This window comes from Cyprinodon variegatus, unplaced genomic scaffold, assembly GCF_000732505.1.
Source record: "Cyprinodon variegatus isolate N-32 unplaced genomic scaffold, C_variegatus-1.0 Scaffold537, whole genome shotgun sequence".
Classification (NCBI taxonomy): domain Eukaryota; kingdom Metazoa; phylum Chordata; class Actinopteri; order Cyprinodontiformes; family Cyprinodontidae; genus Cyprinodon; species Cyprinodon variegatus.
Window position 1 is genome coordinate 44,048 of NW_015150990.1, and position 16,999 is coordinate 61,046.

Consider the following 16,999-nt stretch of genomic DNA (forward strand, 5'->3'; position numbering starts at 1 on the left):
TGCACAAAGGAAGCTGTTTCTAATAGGTTTAAAAGCAAACACACCGGGTTCAAGAGAGCAGTCCAACATTACTCAATTCCAGCAGCCAGCTGAGTACTTGTTGCAATTGGTAAACAGGTATTTCCCCAGTCATTGTGTAGAGTATGTTATGTAGCAGTGGGAGAAAGAACCCAAGTGATTCTCCAGCCCGGATTTACCGGCAGACTAACAGAGGATGGGAGAAGTGGGCTTAGGTGAGTCATTCATCAGCACTGCATTAGCTGGGGAGACAATTTCAAGGCATGCTGGGAGTCCATAGAGATGTGTCGCACAGAGATGGGTTTGCATTAATTCTGTCTGATTTCAGATTCTGCTCAATAAAGGATTTCATGAATATATTCAAGCATTTGCACAGGGGTGCCCCCAGCAGTCTTAAAAAATCTGTCTTTATACACAGAAAATCTCAAATTTTTTTACTTTAAAGTAACACATCTACATTTTTATAACCTGTGCAGGCATTAAAGAAGCATTAAAGATAGTTACTCATTTTTCGATCAGATGTTTTTACCAAAAACTAGCAACTGTTTTACAGAAAAATGTCCCATTTTGGGTTTTCTAATGAACTTTTGAACAATTCGAGTGACTTGTGGGATGTCCTCCAGGGAAGAAATCAGTAGGATGATGTTAACCTGGAATGTCACACTGGATAAAACATGACCTTACCTAAAATTCAAGCTGCGTTACCTGGAACCAACTGTTCAGCAGAGTGAAGGAAGGCACATGATTTATTTTGCATCAGATTCACGGCTTTTGGAGCAAGAGTGGATATAACCATTTTAGGATGGGAAAGATGATTTTGAGTACACCGCAAAAAATCTAAATAAGCAATTTTTTTCTTAGAAATTTGTCTTGAATTGAGGAGGTAAGCGAGACACTTTGCCAATGAAACAAGACAATTTAAAACTAAAATAAGAAAAACAATTGCAATGTCTTATTTCAAGAGCATATTATCTAATTATCTTTTCTTTAAGAAAATAATCATTCAATTTGCAAATTATCTTATTTACCTATTCAAATTAAAAGTAAATATACTTGATTTAATATATTTCTAGATTGTTTTTACAGTGTAGTAACTTTTAAATAGTCAAAAAAGAATGCACTCTGATCGATGTTTAATGAGACCATTACATGTGTTGATAATTTAATTCATCATTAACTTCTCTAAATTACATGCATAGGTTAAAAGAGATGCTGTCTCAGGTAATCTTCAGTAATACACATCTGTCGAAGGTTATTATAATTTCATGCAGAAAAATGTTTATTTCTGCAGTTTTTGTTAGCCTGTGTCAAATAAAATCCAATTGGCTTCATTTGAAATACTCTATGCAACCTATGATTTGTTGAACAGCTGTGTTTTAGTCACAGTTGTTGATAAACACGTTACGAAGGAGCATCAAAACTCCAATCTAACTCTCATAGATGACATCAACGCAAGTATTTGTTGTTAGCGGAACCACAGGGTTAAAAGCCTGGCTGGCTTAGGAAGACATCTGGGCTTCCAGATGTGTGATGAGAATGGAAAACTCATCTGTTTCACTAGGCCTGCTCATCCTCGCCTCATCCCGCCTCAACCCAACTGTGACAGTGCGGCTAATTACCGAACCTCCGATCCCACACAGACGGCTGACAGTCCTGTTAGGCTCCGATTTACGCTTTTAATTAGATCTGGCATATCGGCATCATCTGGGTCATACTAAGTATATTTGGCTGTCTGCAAGAACGTGGAGCTCAGCTGGATTTAAGATGAACTCCAACAATCATTTTTATCTCTTTGTTAATAAAAGAAACTTCCATTTAGTTCATTTGCATTTTGATAATATAGATTTCTATCTCTCTCAACAGTTTGCAGCTGAACGTACAGAGATTTATGTACCATCCTTGGCAAGACAGTTAAGACATCTTTTTAACTTTACAATATTGACCTTAAGTTTACAAAGAGGAGCATCTAATACCTGAGGCTTAAAAGTCTGCTTCATCTGACCCCAATCCTGCAGTAGCTCATATTTATTGCACAGACTAACTTCAGGTGATGTGTTGAATGCTTGATTTTTAAAGGATTCATTTTTAATAAAAACTAAAAAATAGATTAGTTTGTAGCTAGATGTCTTAATGTCACATATCCAGCAAATCATATTTCTGTCCTGACAGCTAATGCAGAGTATGGTGGGTGTGGCTATTTTACTGAATCAGGTCAGATCTGATCTACAATAGGGGAAAAACAGATAAAATGTTGATTTAATTTAACTTTAATAACCTCCGTGCAGAGTACAGCACATTTAAAATAAAGAATTATAAATGTGGCGAAAATGCTTTTGCATTTTTTACAAAGACACAGAGGTAGAAGATGTCAGTGGTTAAAGAGTGGAGGGAGATAATAAAAGGACAGGGGAGAAAAGGCACCTTGACCAATCCTGGAAGCGGTCCAGCCAAGTCTTCAAAGGAAAATTACAGAAGTGTGGGACAGATTCCAGCACTAGATAAGACAAGATACAGACCACAAGGGAGAGAAGGTCCAATTACTAAACAGTTTCTAACCACATCTTTGGCTTATGGCATCCAAACCCCTTTACTGACTGCAACCAAACAGATTCTGCCACCACCCACCCCCTCCAAACATAGACATCCACCATTGGTCAACTCTAATAAAGGCAAAACTTTGCTTTTACTCTAACCAAAGCAAAGTTGAGAGCTCCAAAAAATCCTGCAAACCTCAGAAGAGGAGCCAACAAAGTTCCTCAAAATATGAGCCAATTTCAATTGTTTCATCCAGACTGTAGCTGAGGAAGAATGAAATAATAAACACAGCTATAATGATGCACACATTTCCATATAAACTCAATTTCTCATTTCAGTACTTCAATGTAAATGCTAAAATAATAAATATATTTTATTTATCAGCTGTATATTTGTTGATTAAATTGATATTCTTTGAGGTTGGTGGGGAATTTTAAAACTGATCCATAAGAATATATAAATATTCATCTCATTATCCGTTCATCCTTTAACATTAGATAAATTATGTTGTATACATGAATACACATCCCCTCCTACTGCATTGAAAATATAGGCTGTCTGCACAGCACGTGGCGGGAAATCCTGAATGGCGTAAAAGCCTATAAACATACTTGTAATTGGAGGTAATGGTTTTGACATTTATGGTTTGGGATGCAAAGTCACAACAGCCCTGCAAAAATTAAATAATATTCGCACTTAAAATTGAGTTTTTGAACTTATGAAGCAAAGTGACATCCTATAAGCTATAAGCAGAAACAGTTAAGGAGTCAAATAAATGCAGACTCACTGGATTAAAGTGTGCTAAAATATGAGGAAAAATGCATTTTGTGCAGTTTTATCTTAGAGGAAAATAAGATAAAACCATATCTAAATAAATTAGGAACTTATTTTTAGTGTTCTCCAAACATATTCCTGTCAAATTAAATTGTTCACATTTTAGCATAAAAAAAGACCAATCTTCTAGTAGGAAACAGAATTACCTCCTGCGGTGTGGGATAGGGTTTTAAACGATGGGCTGACAAGGGTCTCTGTACAATTAACCAACTCTTTTTAGGAAAATAATTTAAATCATTCTCTCAACTCTAAGAACAATTTGGCTTCCCTTAAAATGGTTTATATAAATACCTTCAGATAAGACATATCACAAGTCATAAAGAAAGAAATTTGATCAGAAAAAAATCCCAATAAAATAGAAGAGTACTTTATTGGCGCTAGAGAAGCCTTTCCCGACAAAAAAAAACAAAACATATCTAATATATAAAAAAGGTGGTAATTGACACTTTACAAAACATGAACAATATCAAGGAAAAATGGGAATTAGAATTAAATGTTATAATTGAAGAATCGCCGTGGGTGGACATGTGTACCGGCTGTCATAGGGGAATTAGCAGCCAATGGTGGAAAGAATTTGACTGTAAAGTGAAGATAAGATACTTTAATGCTCCCTTTATTTTATCCTCATTCATGAAAAATCCCAGTTTTGCATTATGTTGGCGAAATTGTAAAAATACTGGATACAACACACACATTTTTTGGAATTGTCCAATAATACGATGACTTTTGGACAATATTAAAAAGGAAAGTGAGAGAATATTGAGAGTAAATGTCACTTTTCGTATTTTGTTTTTGTCTTTACATCTTCTACTTAAGTTTATGTCAGGAAATTTTATGTAAAGTATTAAAATGGTTAAATAAAAAGTTCTAAAAAAAAAGAAAAACATTTTTTTTAACTAGCACTGTGTTTGATTGACAAACACAAACTAGAATATCCTGTTTTAAACTTTAGCTGCATCTTTAGCTAAGACGCACAACAATTAGTTTAAATGTATTTTTCAGAGCACTTACAGTAGCTTGGTGTCACTCTTTGCTAATAATTTTTGTTTTAATTATAATTATTGTGATTTTATATAACCTTCTCCAATGCCCTCCTTGGTATCAAATGGAGTCTTTATCTTTTAAATGTCTCTCCAATTTTCCCCTGGCAAGCAGCTGCTCAGAATTTATTATTCAGAGGTGGCAACATCATACTATGGGGATGTTTTTCTTTAACATATGAGGTGTGATTTGAAAAAGCCCAGATATAAACTTTAGTCTCTCCGCATGACTTGGAACACATCACCCTCTCAATGATGCACAGTGAAGGCAGCATTATGCTGGTGGGATTCTCTTCTCTGCAGCAGAGATTTTGCAGTAAAAAAAAAATAAATAAATAATGTTTATGAAAAGTAATTGTTTTAAAAGAGTTTATTCTTTAACCATTTTTTCCATCAGCAAACAGACAAGCATACAAAAAAGCTTCCCAACATCTTCGGAAAAACTGAGGAATTACTCTCCTTTTAAGGCAGCAAAGCTTGAAGGAATGGTCAAAGTGGGTTCTGATGTTCTGTGCAACAAAACAAACCGAAAAAAGTTTGTTTTCCAATGATGATTAACTGCTTTGCTGGATGAGTTACTAATTCTAAGCATGTATTTGTACAAATCTTGTCAGGAAAACCACCAAAATAAGGTACAGAACGACACATAAAAACTTGGTGTGAGAGAAGCACTTTGGAAATCATTGATTACTAAGGCTGGATGCAAAAAAAGGCATAAGGATCCCAAAACCACTTTAAATACATTTTGCTGTAAATAAATGGCACAATTAGAGGAAAAACAAAAAACAGCTACAAAAAATGTTCTAATTCTATGTCCTTCAATTGGTCTGCCATCCTTGACCGAGAAAATATGGTTACAAATAATAATAATAATAATATAAAACGCATTCTCCAGTTGTAAAAAGGTTTTGACAGCAAACAAGACAATATTCATACCCTGCTTTTTTCTGACAAGGAATGAAAAAACATTTTTCCTATTGTTATCCATTTGTTACCTATGAATGTACCAGTTTAATGCCCTGTCCGGTGTCCAGAACAGCTGGAGGGAACCAGGCCAGTTTACACCTCCTGAAGCAGCGCAGAAACACGCTGCACAACCAGAACAGGTTTAAGCCGCAGCACCAGTTGGAGAGGTGGATCAGTGGGTAGGTGGCTTTAGGGAAATGGGTCTTCCAGTGCTTGGCTACGTCGCTCCCGGTGGGAAGGTGAAGCGTGTAGTCGCTCCAGCGTTTCGACACGCCGTACGCCGCCGTCACCGCCCTGCCCTTCTCAGTCCACTGGGTGTCACTGGCTGGGTTGCAGTTGAACTCCACCCATTCAGAAGTGAAGTCACCGAGGAGGGGGATGTTTCCGCTTTCTGGGTCGAGCCTGGAGAGCGGAAGCTCGGCCCCTTGCACCGCCATGTAGATGCCGTCCACTCTGCGCACTTCTTTGACCCACGGGAGGGAGTTCTCAGTGTCCAAGACGACGATAAGACGGGAGCCGTGGCCGGCATTCTTCTCCTTCCAGATCTCCAGCAGCTGGTTCAGATGCAGACTTTCTCCTCCTTAAGATGGGATGATAAGACAAAAGGCATGTGAATACAAAACAAGACAAGATCATGCATACAGTGCTGCAAACAAGTTTCTGCCCAGCTACAGATGTCTTCCTTTTTTTCCTCACACTAAAATGGTTCAGATCATTAATCAAACTTCACTTTCAAAGAAAGAATATAAGATATGATTTTCAAATGATGATTACATTTAATAAAGTGAAAAAAAGGTTAAGACAAGATGTAAGTGGAAGTTGTTGGGGACGTGTGTTTTGTTGCATTTTGTATAAAACAAAAAAAACAAGCCTTTCAAAAGTAAAAAAATAAATAAATTATACCCAGACTTAAACATGGTGGTGGTGGTGTAATGATTTTTTGCTCTGCAGTTGGATCTGTTTGCTAGTAGCATTAAAAAGCATGAGCTACATGGACAGAACAAACCCCCATGAGGCACCAACCTGCCAGAGTCCAGGCCCCGGTGCCTTTCTGAGAGTGTCCGCTGTAGAAAATCAAATATGTGTCATGGCGTGGGCCGTCCGCCGTTTGGAGCTCCATAAAGCTGCGGAGCTTGTTCTGCACGGTCTCCAAGGTAACGCCGCTGGTGGAGTAGTCGCAGCCGAACGTCTGGATCATGTGGCGCGAGAAGAGGCGCTGCATGTCATTCAGCATGGCCGTGGAGCGTTGATTCAACTCCTGCACAAGCTCAGGTGGTAGGAGAGTGGGCTGGCTGCCGGCACTGGGGGTAAAGGGAGAGATTTGGATTTAAAAGAAGCGATTTGGTAAAAACGACCAAAAAGACAGGCGGAAGAAAGCTAAAAGAGGTTTTGGGCGTATGTGACACAAAGCTCTCCTGGAAAGCAACAAGAACATGACAAAGGACACATTCAACAAGTCAAGGCTATCAGGCATCCAGGTCAGCCATATATTTTCTTTCCTATCTAAGGGCCCTGATGTTATTCATGGCCAGGCGGAGGGCTAAGTCATACATCACACTTACAGATCTCTCCATACAAGAGCCAAAATAATAAACCAGCGATCTCCCAACCTACCCTGGCAAGAAAATGAAAACGTTTATCTAAATTAAGTGAAAAGTCTTTAAATCTACGGCAAACCAAATTATTTTTGCAAAGTTTGATATTGCATAAAACTTCACATTTTGTAAGTTTACAACCACAAAATCTGCTTCATTTATGTTTTAATGTCCTTTAAGGACTACATGGAGAATCTTGTTCATTTTAGAATCCAACAAAATTGAACATTGGTTTGTCTCTGCAAAACGAAATCGCCCTGGTGACAGATATTACTAGCATCATTGTGGTGTGGAGATACTTGGCATGCAGGCGCTTGTTAAAATGTTTAAACAACAGATCTGAGAGTGACATGCTGCATGATTTATAGATCCAACCAACCCCTGAAACCCCTTTTTTAATCATTTCAGAACGTGCCTTTGAGGGGCTGAAGGGAGTAACTTCAAGATTCAGACAGCATCTTCCCCTGACATCTCTTTCATCTTAAAAAAGAAGAAATTAATAATCCCACCCTTTCCTCCAAAGCCCCCTCACAGCTTCATCCGCTCTTTTTTCTCAAAACAGTTCCTCCTTTCTGTTGTCTGTCCCTTGCCTCTAGTACCTTCCCCTCAGTGCTTAAAACCTCACATCTCTCTTTTATTTTTGTTTCACTGAACTTGTGTCCCCTTCCCTTACCCCTCTGATCTTCCTGAGAGGGTGTTGTCGTTATGAAAGCATAATCTTCAGCCATCACAGCTGATTATTTATTGCTGGATTCTCATCGTGCCCTAAGTGTTCCCTACAGACTCCCAGAAACAACCTTGAGTTGAGTCTAAATGTTTAGAAAGCCGAAGCGTTCTCTAAAAAACAACTATGTATTTGATGCTTAGCCTCTTCTGACTACCTGTGCAATATTAATTATACAATTTATATAACTAGCTAATATAATTTATATATTAGCAGCTTTTTGAATCAAAGTGTGCTGCAGCAGGTTAATGTAACTTGTATAGTAACACCAGATTGACAAAAAATTCAAAATGCAAAAAGGATTTTATTTTATTTTTTTTTATCTTTGTCATAGTATAATCCCACACTGAACATTTTAGAAAAATCCAACATTTATTTTAAATATTTTCATTCAAAAAAAGGAAAGGCTCTTACTCAAGCACTAAAACACGGAGCCAATGGGGATTAGGAAGACAAACAGGCCCACAGCATCACAGATCCTCCTTCATACTTAAGGGCAGATTAGACTTCTGCAAACGCACACATCAAATGTCGCTTGGTTCTAGTCGTGAACCAGTTCTGCTGGTATGCTTCTGCAGCATCGGTCTGGAATTTCTAGGGACGCACAGCAGTTTCCCGGCAAAGCGGAAGGGGGAGCCTATTCGAGAACTCGCAAGATCTTTAACGGATGGTCACGAGAACTTCGGCGGCGCCGGCGGGAGTGTTTATCTTCCAAAACAACAATGGCGCGTCTGCAAGATATCACGGTCACGGAGGTGGATCTAGAGTTGCTAGACATCGGAGAGAAATAGGCTCTGTTTATGGAGCGAACCTCCTCGATTAACCTTTCGTTGTAGTTGTTCATTGTATTTGTTCCTCGGTTTTTAAAAATGGCTTGCTCCGGCATCAAATCAAGAAGGATGACCACACACACAGCCAGAGAGACATACCAAGGACCAATCACAGGTGCTTTTTGTCTGCTCACTTCCGCTTGAGGTCTCTGCGGGTTTGTGACTGTCCGACGTGTAGTCAGGATATTTTTGATGTGCACGACGACGGTTGCAGAACCTCTGCGCAGGGGGCGAGGTCCCGCACAGAGACAGATTTGATGGTTGCAGAGGCTTTGCGTCAGAAGCATAAATTGGCCTTTAAAAGTAGAAATAATGTCCCCATCTATTTAGTACAGGGGTCTACATCCTTTTAAATCAAATTTACCCCAAGCCAAGCTAAATTAAAATCATGTAGAGTTGCAAATATTACATGGCCTTTAAATAAAATCTACCTTATTCTTCTACCTGTAGTAGAAAATTAGTTGGCATTTTAAACAGTTTATTTGCATTAATAGTTTTTAAAATAAGAACAAAACAGGACAGTTTCACAATGAGGAATCACTGATATCAGATTCTTTTCTATTCCTGACTTTCCAAGCGAATGATGAGCAAAATACATCTATAACCATATTTTTGATAGTATATAGTCATTTATACTATATTCAAAACCTTTCGTTGGCTCTTTAAGATTTTTAGTCACTATTAGGAGCCATTGTAGAGGGAAAAGAGCAGGCTTTTAGCTAGCAATGCCTACAGCCGTACAATGATCGGCCTTTAAAAAAATAGAAAAATTGTATGCCCGTTTTTCCTCCTGGAAACAACAAAATTTCACAAGCAGCAGATGCTGGAGTTGAAAAAATGTTAATTTTGCTGCTAACCGTGCCACATCAACCAATCGGAGAAGCTGATCTGCGAACTGGCAGAGAAACAGACATTGTTGCTGATGTAGAGCACTATGATCACTCCACTGAAACTGTTTATTAATGCCTAAATTAACTTCAAATGTCAAAACCTGCCGGGAAAATATATTCACTTTTATTATTCTGGTGTCTGCAGTTTGAGCCACGTACATGACGCCAACATCTACTTCCAGCCGCCACGAACAGTAGGGGAAAATTCCCAACAAACTCCCAGCGTGAGGCGGCTGCTGCTGGATTCCCAAAGACAGCACACCTCACAGCGAAATAATACTTTAAGACAAGATCATAATCTTGATGAACTGACCGCACAGAAGATGTTTTAGGTGGACTTTCTCACAAAAAATATTTTAAAACTGCTTCTTAACTACTGATCACAGCAAATATAGCAAAGCTGCTCTCTATCATTGAACACAAGAGCAGCATAAGTATTAAGACACATCTGGACACACGCTTCAGGAGCATCAAAGATCCTCTTGAGGCACGTCTGACCTTAATGTGTACAAGTATCAAAAATAAAGCAGCAGGCGCTTTTTGCTGCTCAAACCGCAGTGTGAACGTAGCATTACAATTTCTGATTATTATTATATTTAACCTGAATATTATCTCATCTCCACCTCTAGTCAAGCACACATAATTCCCACAATCAGGACAAAAGTAGTGTTGTAACAAAGACAAAATTGAGCTGCATTTCGCCTCAAAATGCAGTAAATAGTGTTTCTGAATCTAAATTTCAACATTTTCCAGTGGAGGATAATCCTGGACACTCTTACTCTGCACAAAGCCTAAAGATGTGATACACCAAGGGGTGTATACCCTATGAAACATTGCTAGCTAATGGCCCCTAGTTTAGTACAAAGAGAGAACATACAATAAGAAACAGCTGACAAGAAGATAATATAAAGAAGACCACAATCCGCTACATAAATGGAGTCAATCCTTCAAGTAAGGGTTTTTGCATCTTCAGTTTGCCAGTCGTTTAGAAGGATGCTGGATTTTGTTAATGGTGGAAGTCAAATAGTTCATCTGTTATGCTGCGTTCACACCGGATGCAGCAGGGGCAGCAAAATCGCGTCTGCTGCTTCATTTTTGCTGCTTGTACAAGTCAGTTTTGACGCACGGCTGAAGCAGCTTTGCTGCTCTGGCTGCGCGGTGCAAAAGTGTGTCTGACGCGCGTTGGATGGAGCTACCCTATCCTTTCTTTGCCTTGCAGCTATATTTGCTGTGATCAGTGGGAATAAAGTAGTTTTAATATGTTTTTAGGTGAGAAAGTCCACCTGAAAACTTAATCATTGCAGTCAATTCATCCAGATTACCATCCTGCCTTCCAATATAATTTTTGTCGGAGCCACTCAGACCCCCACATACCAGTGGTGCACTGTCAGTAGGACCCCATTCATCAGCAGCCTATGGCCGGGTCGCCTCCTCTTGGTTCACCGCGGCGGCTGGTGAACCAAGGATAATAAAAGCAAACATATTCTGTCGGCAGGTTTCAGCATTTTAAGTTAATTTAGGCGTCAATTAACTGTTTCAGAGGAGTGATCACAGCGCTCTGTGTCATCAGCGATGTGTCTGTCTCACGGCCAGCTCCCAGATCAGCTCCTCTGATTGGTTGATGCGGCGAGTCGCTGCGCGTTTGCGGCGCGTCAGATGCTTAAACGCTCCCGATGCGCTGCTTCAGCTGCTCAAACGCGCTGCGGGACCTTTTGCTGCGCCTATACGCGCGTCAACCATTGACTTTGCATGTAAACTTGCTGCTTCTGCTGCGTCCGGCGAGAACGTAGCATTAGAGTCCAATCAACAATTTGAAAGGATAAAAAAAAAAGAAAGAAAATGTGATCAATCAATTACCTGTAGTAAATGGTGGGTATTACCAGCGCGTAGCCAGCACAGGTTCCTCCCAGGCAGCTGCCCAGCTCGTGGAACAGGCTGTGTGTGAGAGACTCCAAAGGCAGCACCACCAGCAGAGCGCTGAGGAAGAGACCGTTGTAGGGCTGCAAAAAACCAAACATGCCGTCACTTTTGTTTACCACAAGCAGCTCGCATCAAGATAATCAGACTCACTTAACTGGTGCTGACACATAATGAGGCAGAAGCACAGGCTGGGACTGACAGTGTTATTATGGAAGGGTAAAAACATGACAGGCCGACTTAATGGAGACAGCGCTGTGTTACAGTGAAGATAAACAGATAAACATGACTGTAGTTTTATAACGGTTAATACGTCTTAGCACTTAAGCTGTCTTGGAGATGCTAAATATTAAGGCTTACAGGTTTTGACCTACATTTTAGGTTAGATATGAACATGAGTTATATTTAAATGAGGTAAGATGGTGGATCCTGAGAAAAATAGAAGGATAAACCCTCTAAGATTTTAAATGTTTTACCAACAGAAGATTCTGATAAAAAAACTCTTATAATAGGAAATAATTCTAAGAAATCATTTAAATAGTGTTACCAAAAAATAGGAAAACATTTTTTTTTTAATACTACTAAATGTGTTCAGCGTTTGCAAACATCTTAAAATTCTTTTACTCACTTTTTATTTATTCTCAAGGTTTTGTGGCATTAATGGCCTTTGGAAGACATACAACAAAGATCTAAAGGTCAGGAATGTAACCCCGGATGCCTGCATTAAAAACTGATAACATCTGAACTATTTTTTTTTCTAAGAGCACACTAATCTGCTTTTGATTCTAATAGGCTAAGAAATGCTCCTTTTTTGTAGAAACTTTTGAAGCAGAAGTCAAGAGTAGTTTTGAGCCAAACAACAACAAAAAAACATCTTATTCTACCTTTTAAAAAGTCAACTCTTTCAAATACTTTTGACTAAAATAGCTTAGCAAAAAAAAAGGAAAACCTGCTCAACCCGTTTGTAGCTGAAACTGTAACAAATCTTTTCCAGATGAATGTTAAGCCATATATGCAATCTATGACTAAAACAGTCAACCAGTTTTAACTGGTCGACTTTTTAACACATTTTCTGCATTTTTAAAGTCGCTGAAATCATATCAGTGGAAAACTCCAAAAAGCACAGCTGTAATAAAATGAATAAAAAAATATGCATGTCTTAAATTAGGACTTGTGCCCACGGGACTCTTCCAAGGTAAATGCTTAATAAGGCTAAATACGTTATTGCTGCTCTTTATGCAAGTAGATGAGGATATTTAAGAGCTAATTAAATTTGCTCACATAAGCAGCTCAGTTTAGGGAGCAAGATAAAATTATGTGCACACACTTCTGCTCTTCAGATGATTTAAAAACAAATCACAATTTGACCAGTTTTTATGTGAATAGTAAAAAAAGAAACTTGATTTTTACAACCAGTATCCTACCTGCCAGGACACAGCTCCCAGTATGACGGTTGACAGCAGACTAAAGAAGACGAGGCGTTCTGAAATAAGGCAGAAGTGTCGAATGCCCCTGGAGGCCATGACCTGATCCAGACTACGTCTACTTGACGGATGGGCCCGCCAGGCATTCTGGCAGTCGGTCAGCTTAGTGTGGAAGCCCCAAATTGTGATCAGCAAAATTATGTGGCAGATGGCCCAGAAAAGGCCGAAGAGGCAGAAGCCAGGGATCACCAGATACCAAAGCTCCAAGTGGCCAAGCTGTCCAAGACAAAAACAATATACAAAGTCATTAAATAAATACATATAATATACAGGGAAATATAAAAAAAAATGGATTTTGTTGCTTTAAAACCACAAGCTTCAGTGTGTTTTATTATATATGCTTGCGATAGTCCAACAATGTAAGTATTAACTCTGAAAAGGGAGGTTAATGATATTTTTTTGTTTTTTTGTTATTGTTGTTTTTACAAATAAAAATGTCAATGTGTGATGTACGTATCCATTCAATCTTCCTGTGTGAATACCCTGTTTAACCACTTTACAGCTACAGAAGAAAGCTTTCAGCTGCATGTTTACCAGCTTTGCACACTAAAAAGAACTTTAGAGGTATAAGGAAGTGGGGTAAATTCTAAAGTAAACCATATTCTTTTATTTTATTTAATCAAAGAATTGTTAGAATGAAAAAAACAAACAAATACAAATAAAAATGTGTACCAGATTCCTGTCAGTTTATATGTAAGGAACAAACTTTGTTAATCACAGAAAAAAGCAATTGCACTGCAGCTTGTGAGCTGAAACATGGCAATGCATGGAAAACGTTCAAAGGAGATAAATAAAAAAAGCTGCATTAAGTCTGTTCTTCATGCTTTGAAATAATTTTCTTTTTTAAATTTGATGCATTTACCTTTAAGGCAGCAAAGACAAAGAAGAGCAGCTCCATGAGGGATAGAGGAAAAAGGGACAGCCTCCTCCAAAACTTCCCTAATGAGAGCACAGGCATCCAGCGCTCAGTGGGCCCGAGCCCGCTGAAGTACACATCCAACACCGGCTCACAGAGCTGCCTGCCTAGGAAGCAGCCTAAGGCAAACGGGTTAGCTTGGATGCTTAAGGCCTTAAAGAACACAAGGGAAGTAACCAACGCAAAGCAAATCAGGTTGGGGAAAGCTAGAAGTGATTTCATCCTCAAATCCACAATGAGAGCTCCCAAGGCCACCGCCAAGCCGACAATGGCCGCCGACTTGTTAAGAGGCATGGTGGTGCTGGCGATTGCAAATCCCAGCAGCTCCAGCCACTCAGCTGACGTCAACAACATAGGTTTGTAACTGACTGAGTGGCATATGCGTTCAGTTATAGCCCAGACGGCCTTCATCACCACGCTGGCTACCAGGAGATAGTTGGCGACAAGTTCTGTAATATTGGAATCCAAGGCAGGGGTGTTGAGGAAGCACAGGAGTCCAAGCAGAAAACCAAACCACAGGTGGAACAAGCTGAGGCTGGCCTTCTCCATGGCAAAGTAGTAATGGAGAATGCTGGCGATTCCCAAGACGAAGAGGCCGAGGATGAAGATGACCAGGATCATGGGTTCGCTCGTCACCTCCCAGCGCACGTACATGCCGACACATACCGCAACGAGGAGGTTGATGCTGGACAAGTAACCCAAGCAGCACACAGACGTAAACACATCCACCTCCTTTGGTGCTGCCTTGACTGTCAGCTCCTCTTCCTCCTCATCCCGATCCATGGTGAGCTTGAAATCAATTTATCCAAACAGAGCCGGAAAACACCAATGTTCAGTTTTAGGCTTTCGTTCCCAAAAGACTTTTACTTGAGGACGGTGCCTCATGCAGGCACTCCACAAAATCAGCCCCTGTAAATAAAGAAAATTAAATAATTACAAAAAACATCAAATGTATTTAATTATTATGACATGAAGAGGAACCAAATACTTTCTATATGTTCAATTACCCATAAAAAACTTTTATGTGAACAGACACTTCTCATATATTTCTCAAGTATTTTTTGCTTAATTTCTGAATTTGAAACAAGAATGCACATTGAGTTTGTTTTAGTTTTGTTAGGAAAATCTTAACTGATGATGTGTGAATCAGTTATACCTTCATAATATCTGGCTTCACTAATGTTTCTTCAATTAGTTTATCTAATTGGGATGGTTCCTCTTACAGGACGTGGCAAATAGAAACAGTAGAAAACCCATGTCCTGTATTTATGGAACCATTATTTATGCTGCTACTGCACTATTGGTTAGACCTAAACTGCATTTCGTTGCCTTTTACCTGTACCTGTGTAATGACAATAAAGTTGAATCTAATCTAACCTAATCTAATCTAAATATTTGGGAGTGGAATTAGAGCAGTGACCTCGATCTAAGAGCTGAACTTAACTGTGATGAGGGGCCACTGCAGTTTGTAAGCGCTACCTTCTGTAATCTAAGCAGCTTCTCTGATATAATATTATATAATTGAACTTTCTGGATCCAACATTGGAGAAATTTACCTCTGCATTTAACCCGTCCCTTGGGGACCAGTGGGCTGCCATCGTGGGGCGCCCCGGGGAGCAATCGGGGGTTAAGGGTCTTGATCAGAGGCTCGAACTCAGAACCTCAGGATTCGAAGCTCTATGCCCTAACCACTAGACCGCCACTCCCCCTCCATCTGATCTGAGCAAGATTACAATTTCTATCAAAATCTGTTGTCATGTCTCCTGGTTATTTAATAAATATAAACCACGAGGTATTATTTAAAGGGTTTGTCCCAAGTGATCTCAGGAAAAGAACCGGAGAGAGAGAAAGCTTCAAGGTGTAAACTCAGAGCTTTCTATAACAGTTTCTTGTGGCTGTTTTGAATGCTAGAAATTGCTTTACAATTTAATTTAAATGTAAGGCTCAATCTAATTAAAAGAATGTTTAAAAAACAAACAATTAAAAACAAATAAATAAATGACTATTTTTTTCAGAGCTTTTAACTGTTTTCTACACACCAACTATCAACGTCTAAATGTTGAGTTTCTAAGTGTAAATCATTGCTTTGAATGTTTGATTTATATCTTTGTATTTTTACATGGATATAATTATTATATGGAGGTTTTTTTTTTTTTTTTGCCTGTAAACAAAACTACAATGTTAGCAGTAAAAAAAAACAAAAACAACAACATTAAAACAATACAATCAGAACTAATGCTGTCCATTAACATGTCTCAAGCATTTCCATTTCCTCCAAACCCAGAATAAAAGTGTAAATTATCTGTTTAATGATCAGTTTATTCAACCATACAACTTTTTATTTCGGATCTGAATCTCCCTGACAGCTGATAATGTTGACTCAAAACCAGCGACAAAAAAAAAAAAAAAAAAAAAAAAAAAAAAAAAAAAAAAAAAAAAAAAAAAAAAAAAAAAAAAAAAAAAAAAAAAAAAAAAAGATGAACGTAAGGAAATAGATATATAAATAACTACTAGCAGTATGTAACCAAATATTTAGTTTTGGTCAGCATGACAAGCAAACTGTTGCCCCGCTGTCAGTTTGTGGCGATGTGGCACTTACTGAAGCTCAGAATTTTGCTAACAACGTTAGCCTTATCCACTAACTTCACGTTTATTCATGTGCAAATATTTAACGTCTGAAAGCGACCATGTGTACCTCTAAAACCATGAAAACTACAGCAGTAAAAATAAATGTATTAAACACATATTAATCGATAGAAAGTAGCTTACATATTCTGTGTTTAACTGTCAGAAGCAGCACTTCCTGGATTCCTGAATCTACGGGATCTCGCTAGGGTAAAAATGCTCGTGCTTTCGCCTTTTTTATTAAGCCGTTGACATTTGCATAAAAAAATACTCTCGGAGAGGATGACAAAAGTGTACATGAACAGATGAAGATTAATTACGATAAAAAACAAACAAACAAAGTAAACCAAATAGCAGGGAATTTACATTTAAATCAAACAGAAAGAGCCATAGAAATATGAAAAACGAAAAAATTGATGCAATTAGAATAGTGGATGTTGGGAGAATTCAAGATTAATTTTTTTTGGCATATTTGTCTTTTAAAAAAAATCTTTTTAAGAGAAGAATTTTTTTTTTTAAAGTCATTAATAAACAAAAATCTAAGGAAGGTTTAGCATTTCTTCATTTAGCACAGTAAATATGATATTTACCCAACAGCGGAAGGATATTAATAGTTTTAGAAACA

General features: G+C 38.5%; 1 protein-coding gene across 1 annotated transcript; it reads right to left on the reverse strand.

Annotated features, from left to right (window-relative positions):
• Nucleotides 1–4,348: 4,348 nt before the first annotated feature.
• Nucleotides 4,349–16,578, reverse strand: LOC107095322 (transmembrane protein 168-A-like). Its single transcript, XM_015391362.1, has 6 exons — nucleotides 16,519–16,578; nucleotides 13,696–14,658; nucleotides 12,774–13,049; nucleotides 11,290–11,432; nucleotides 6,417–6,694; nucleotides 4,349–5,973 (listed from the first exon to the last, which is right to left on the reverse strand). The coding sequence occupies exons 2-6, from the start codon at nucleotides 14,530–14,532 to the stop codon at nucleotides 5,423–5,425; spliced, it is 2,085 nt and encodes a 694-aa protein (XP_015246848.1). The 5' UTR covers nucleotides 14,533–14,658; nucleotides 16,519–16,578; the 3' UTR covers nucleotides 4,349–5,422.
• Between the last annotated feature and the right edge of the window lie 421 nt (nucleotides 16,579–16,999).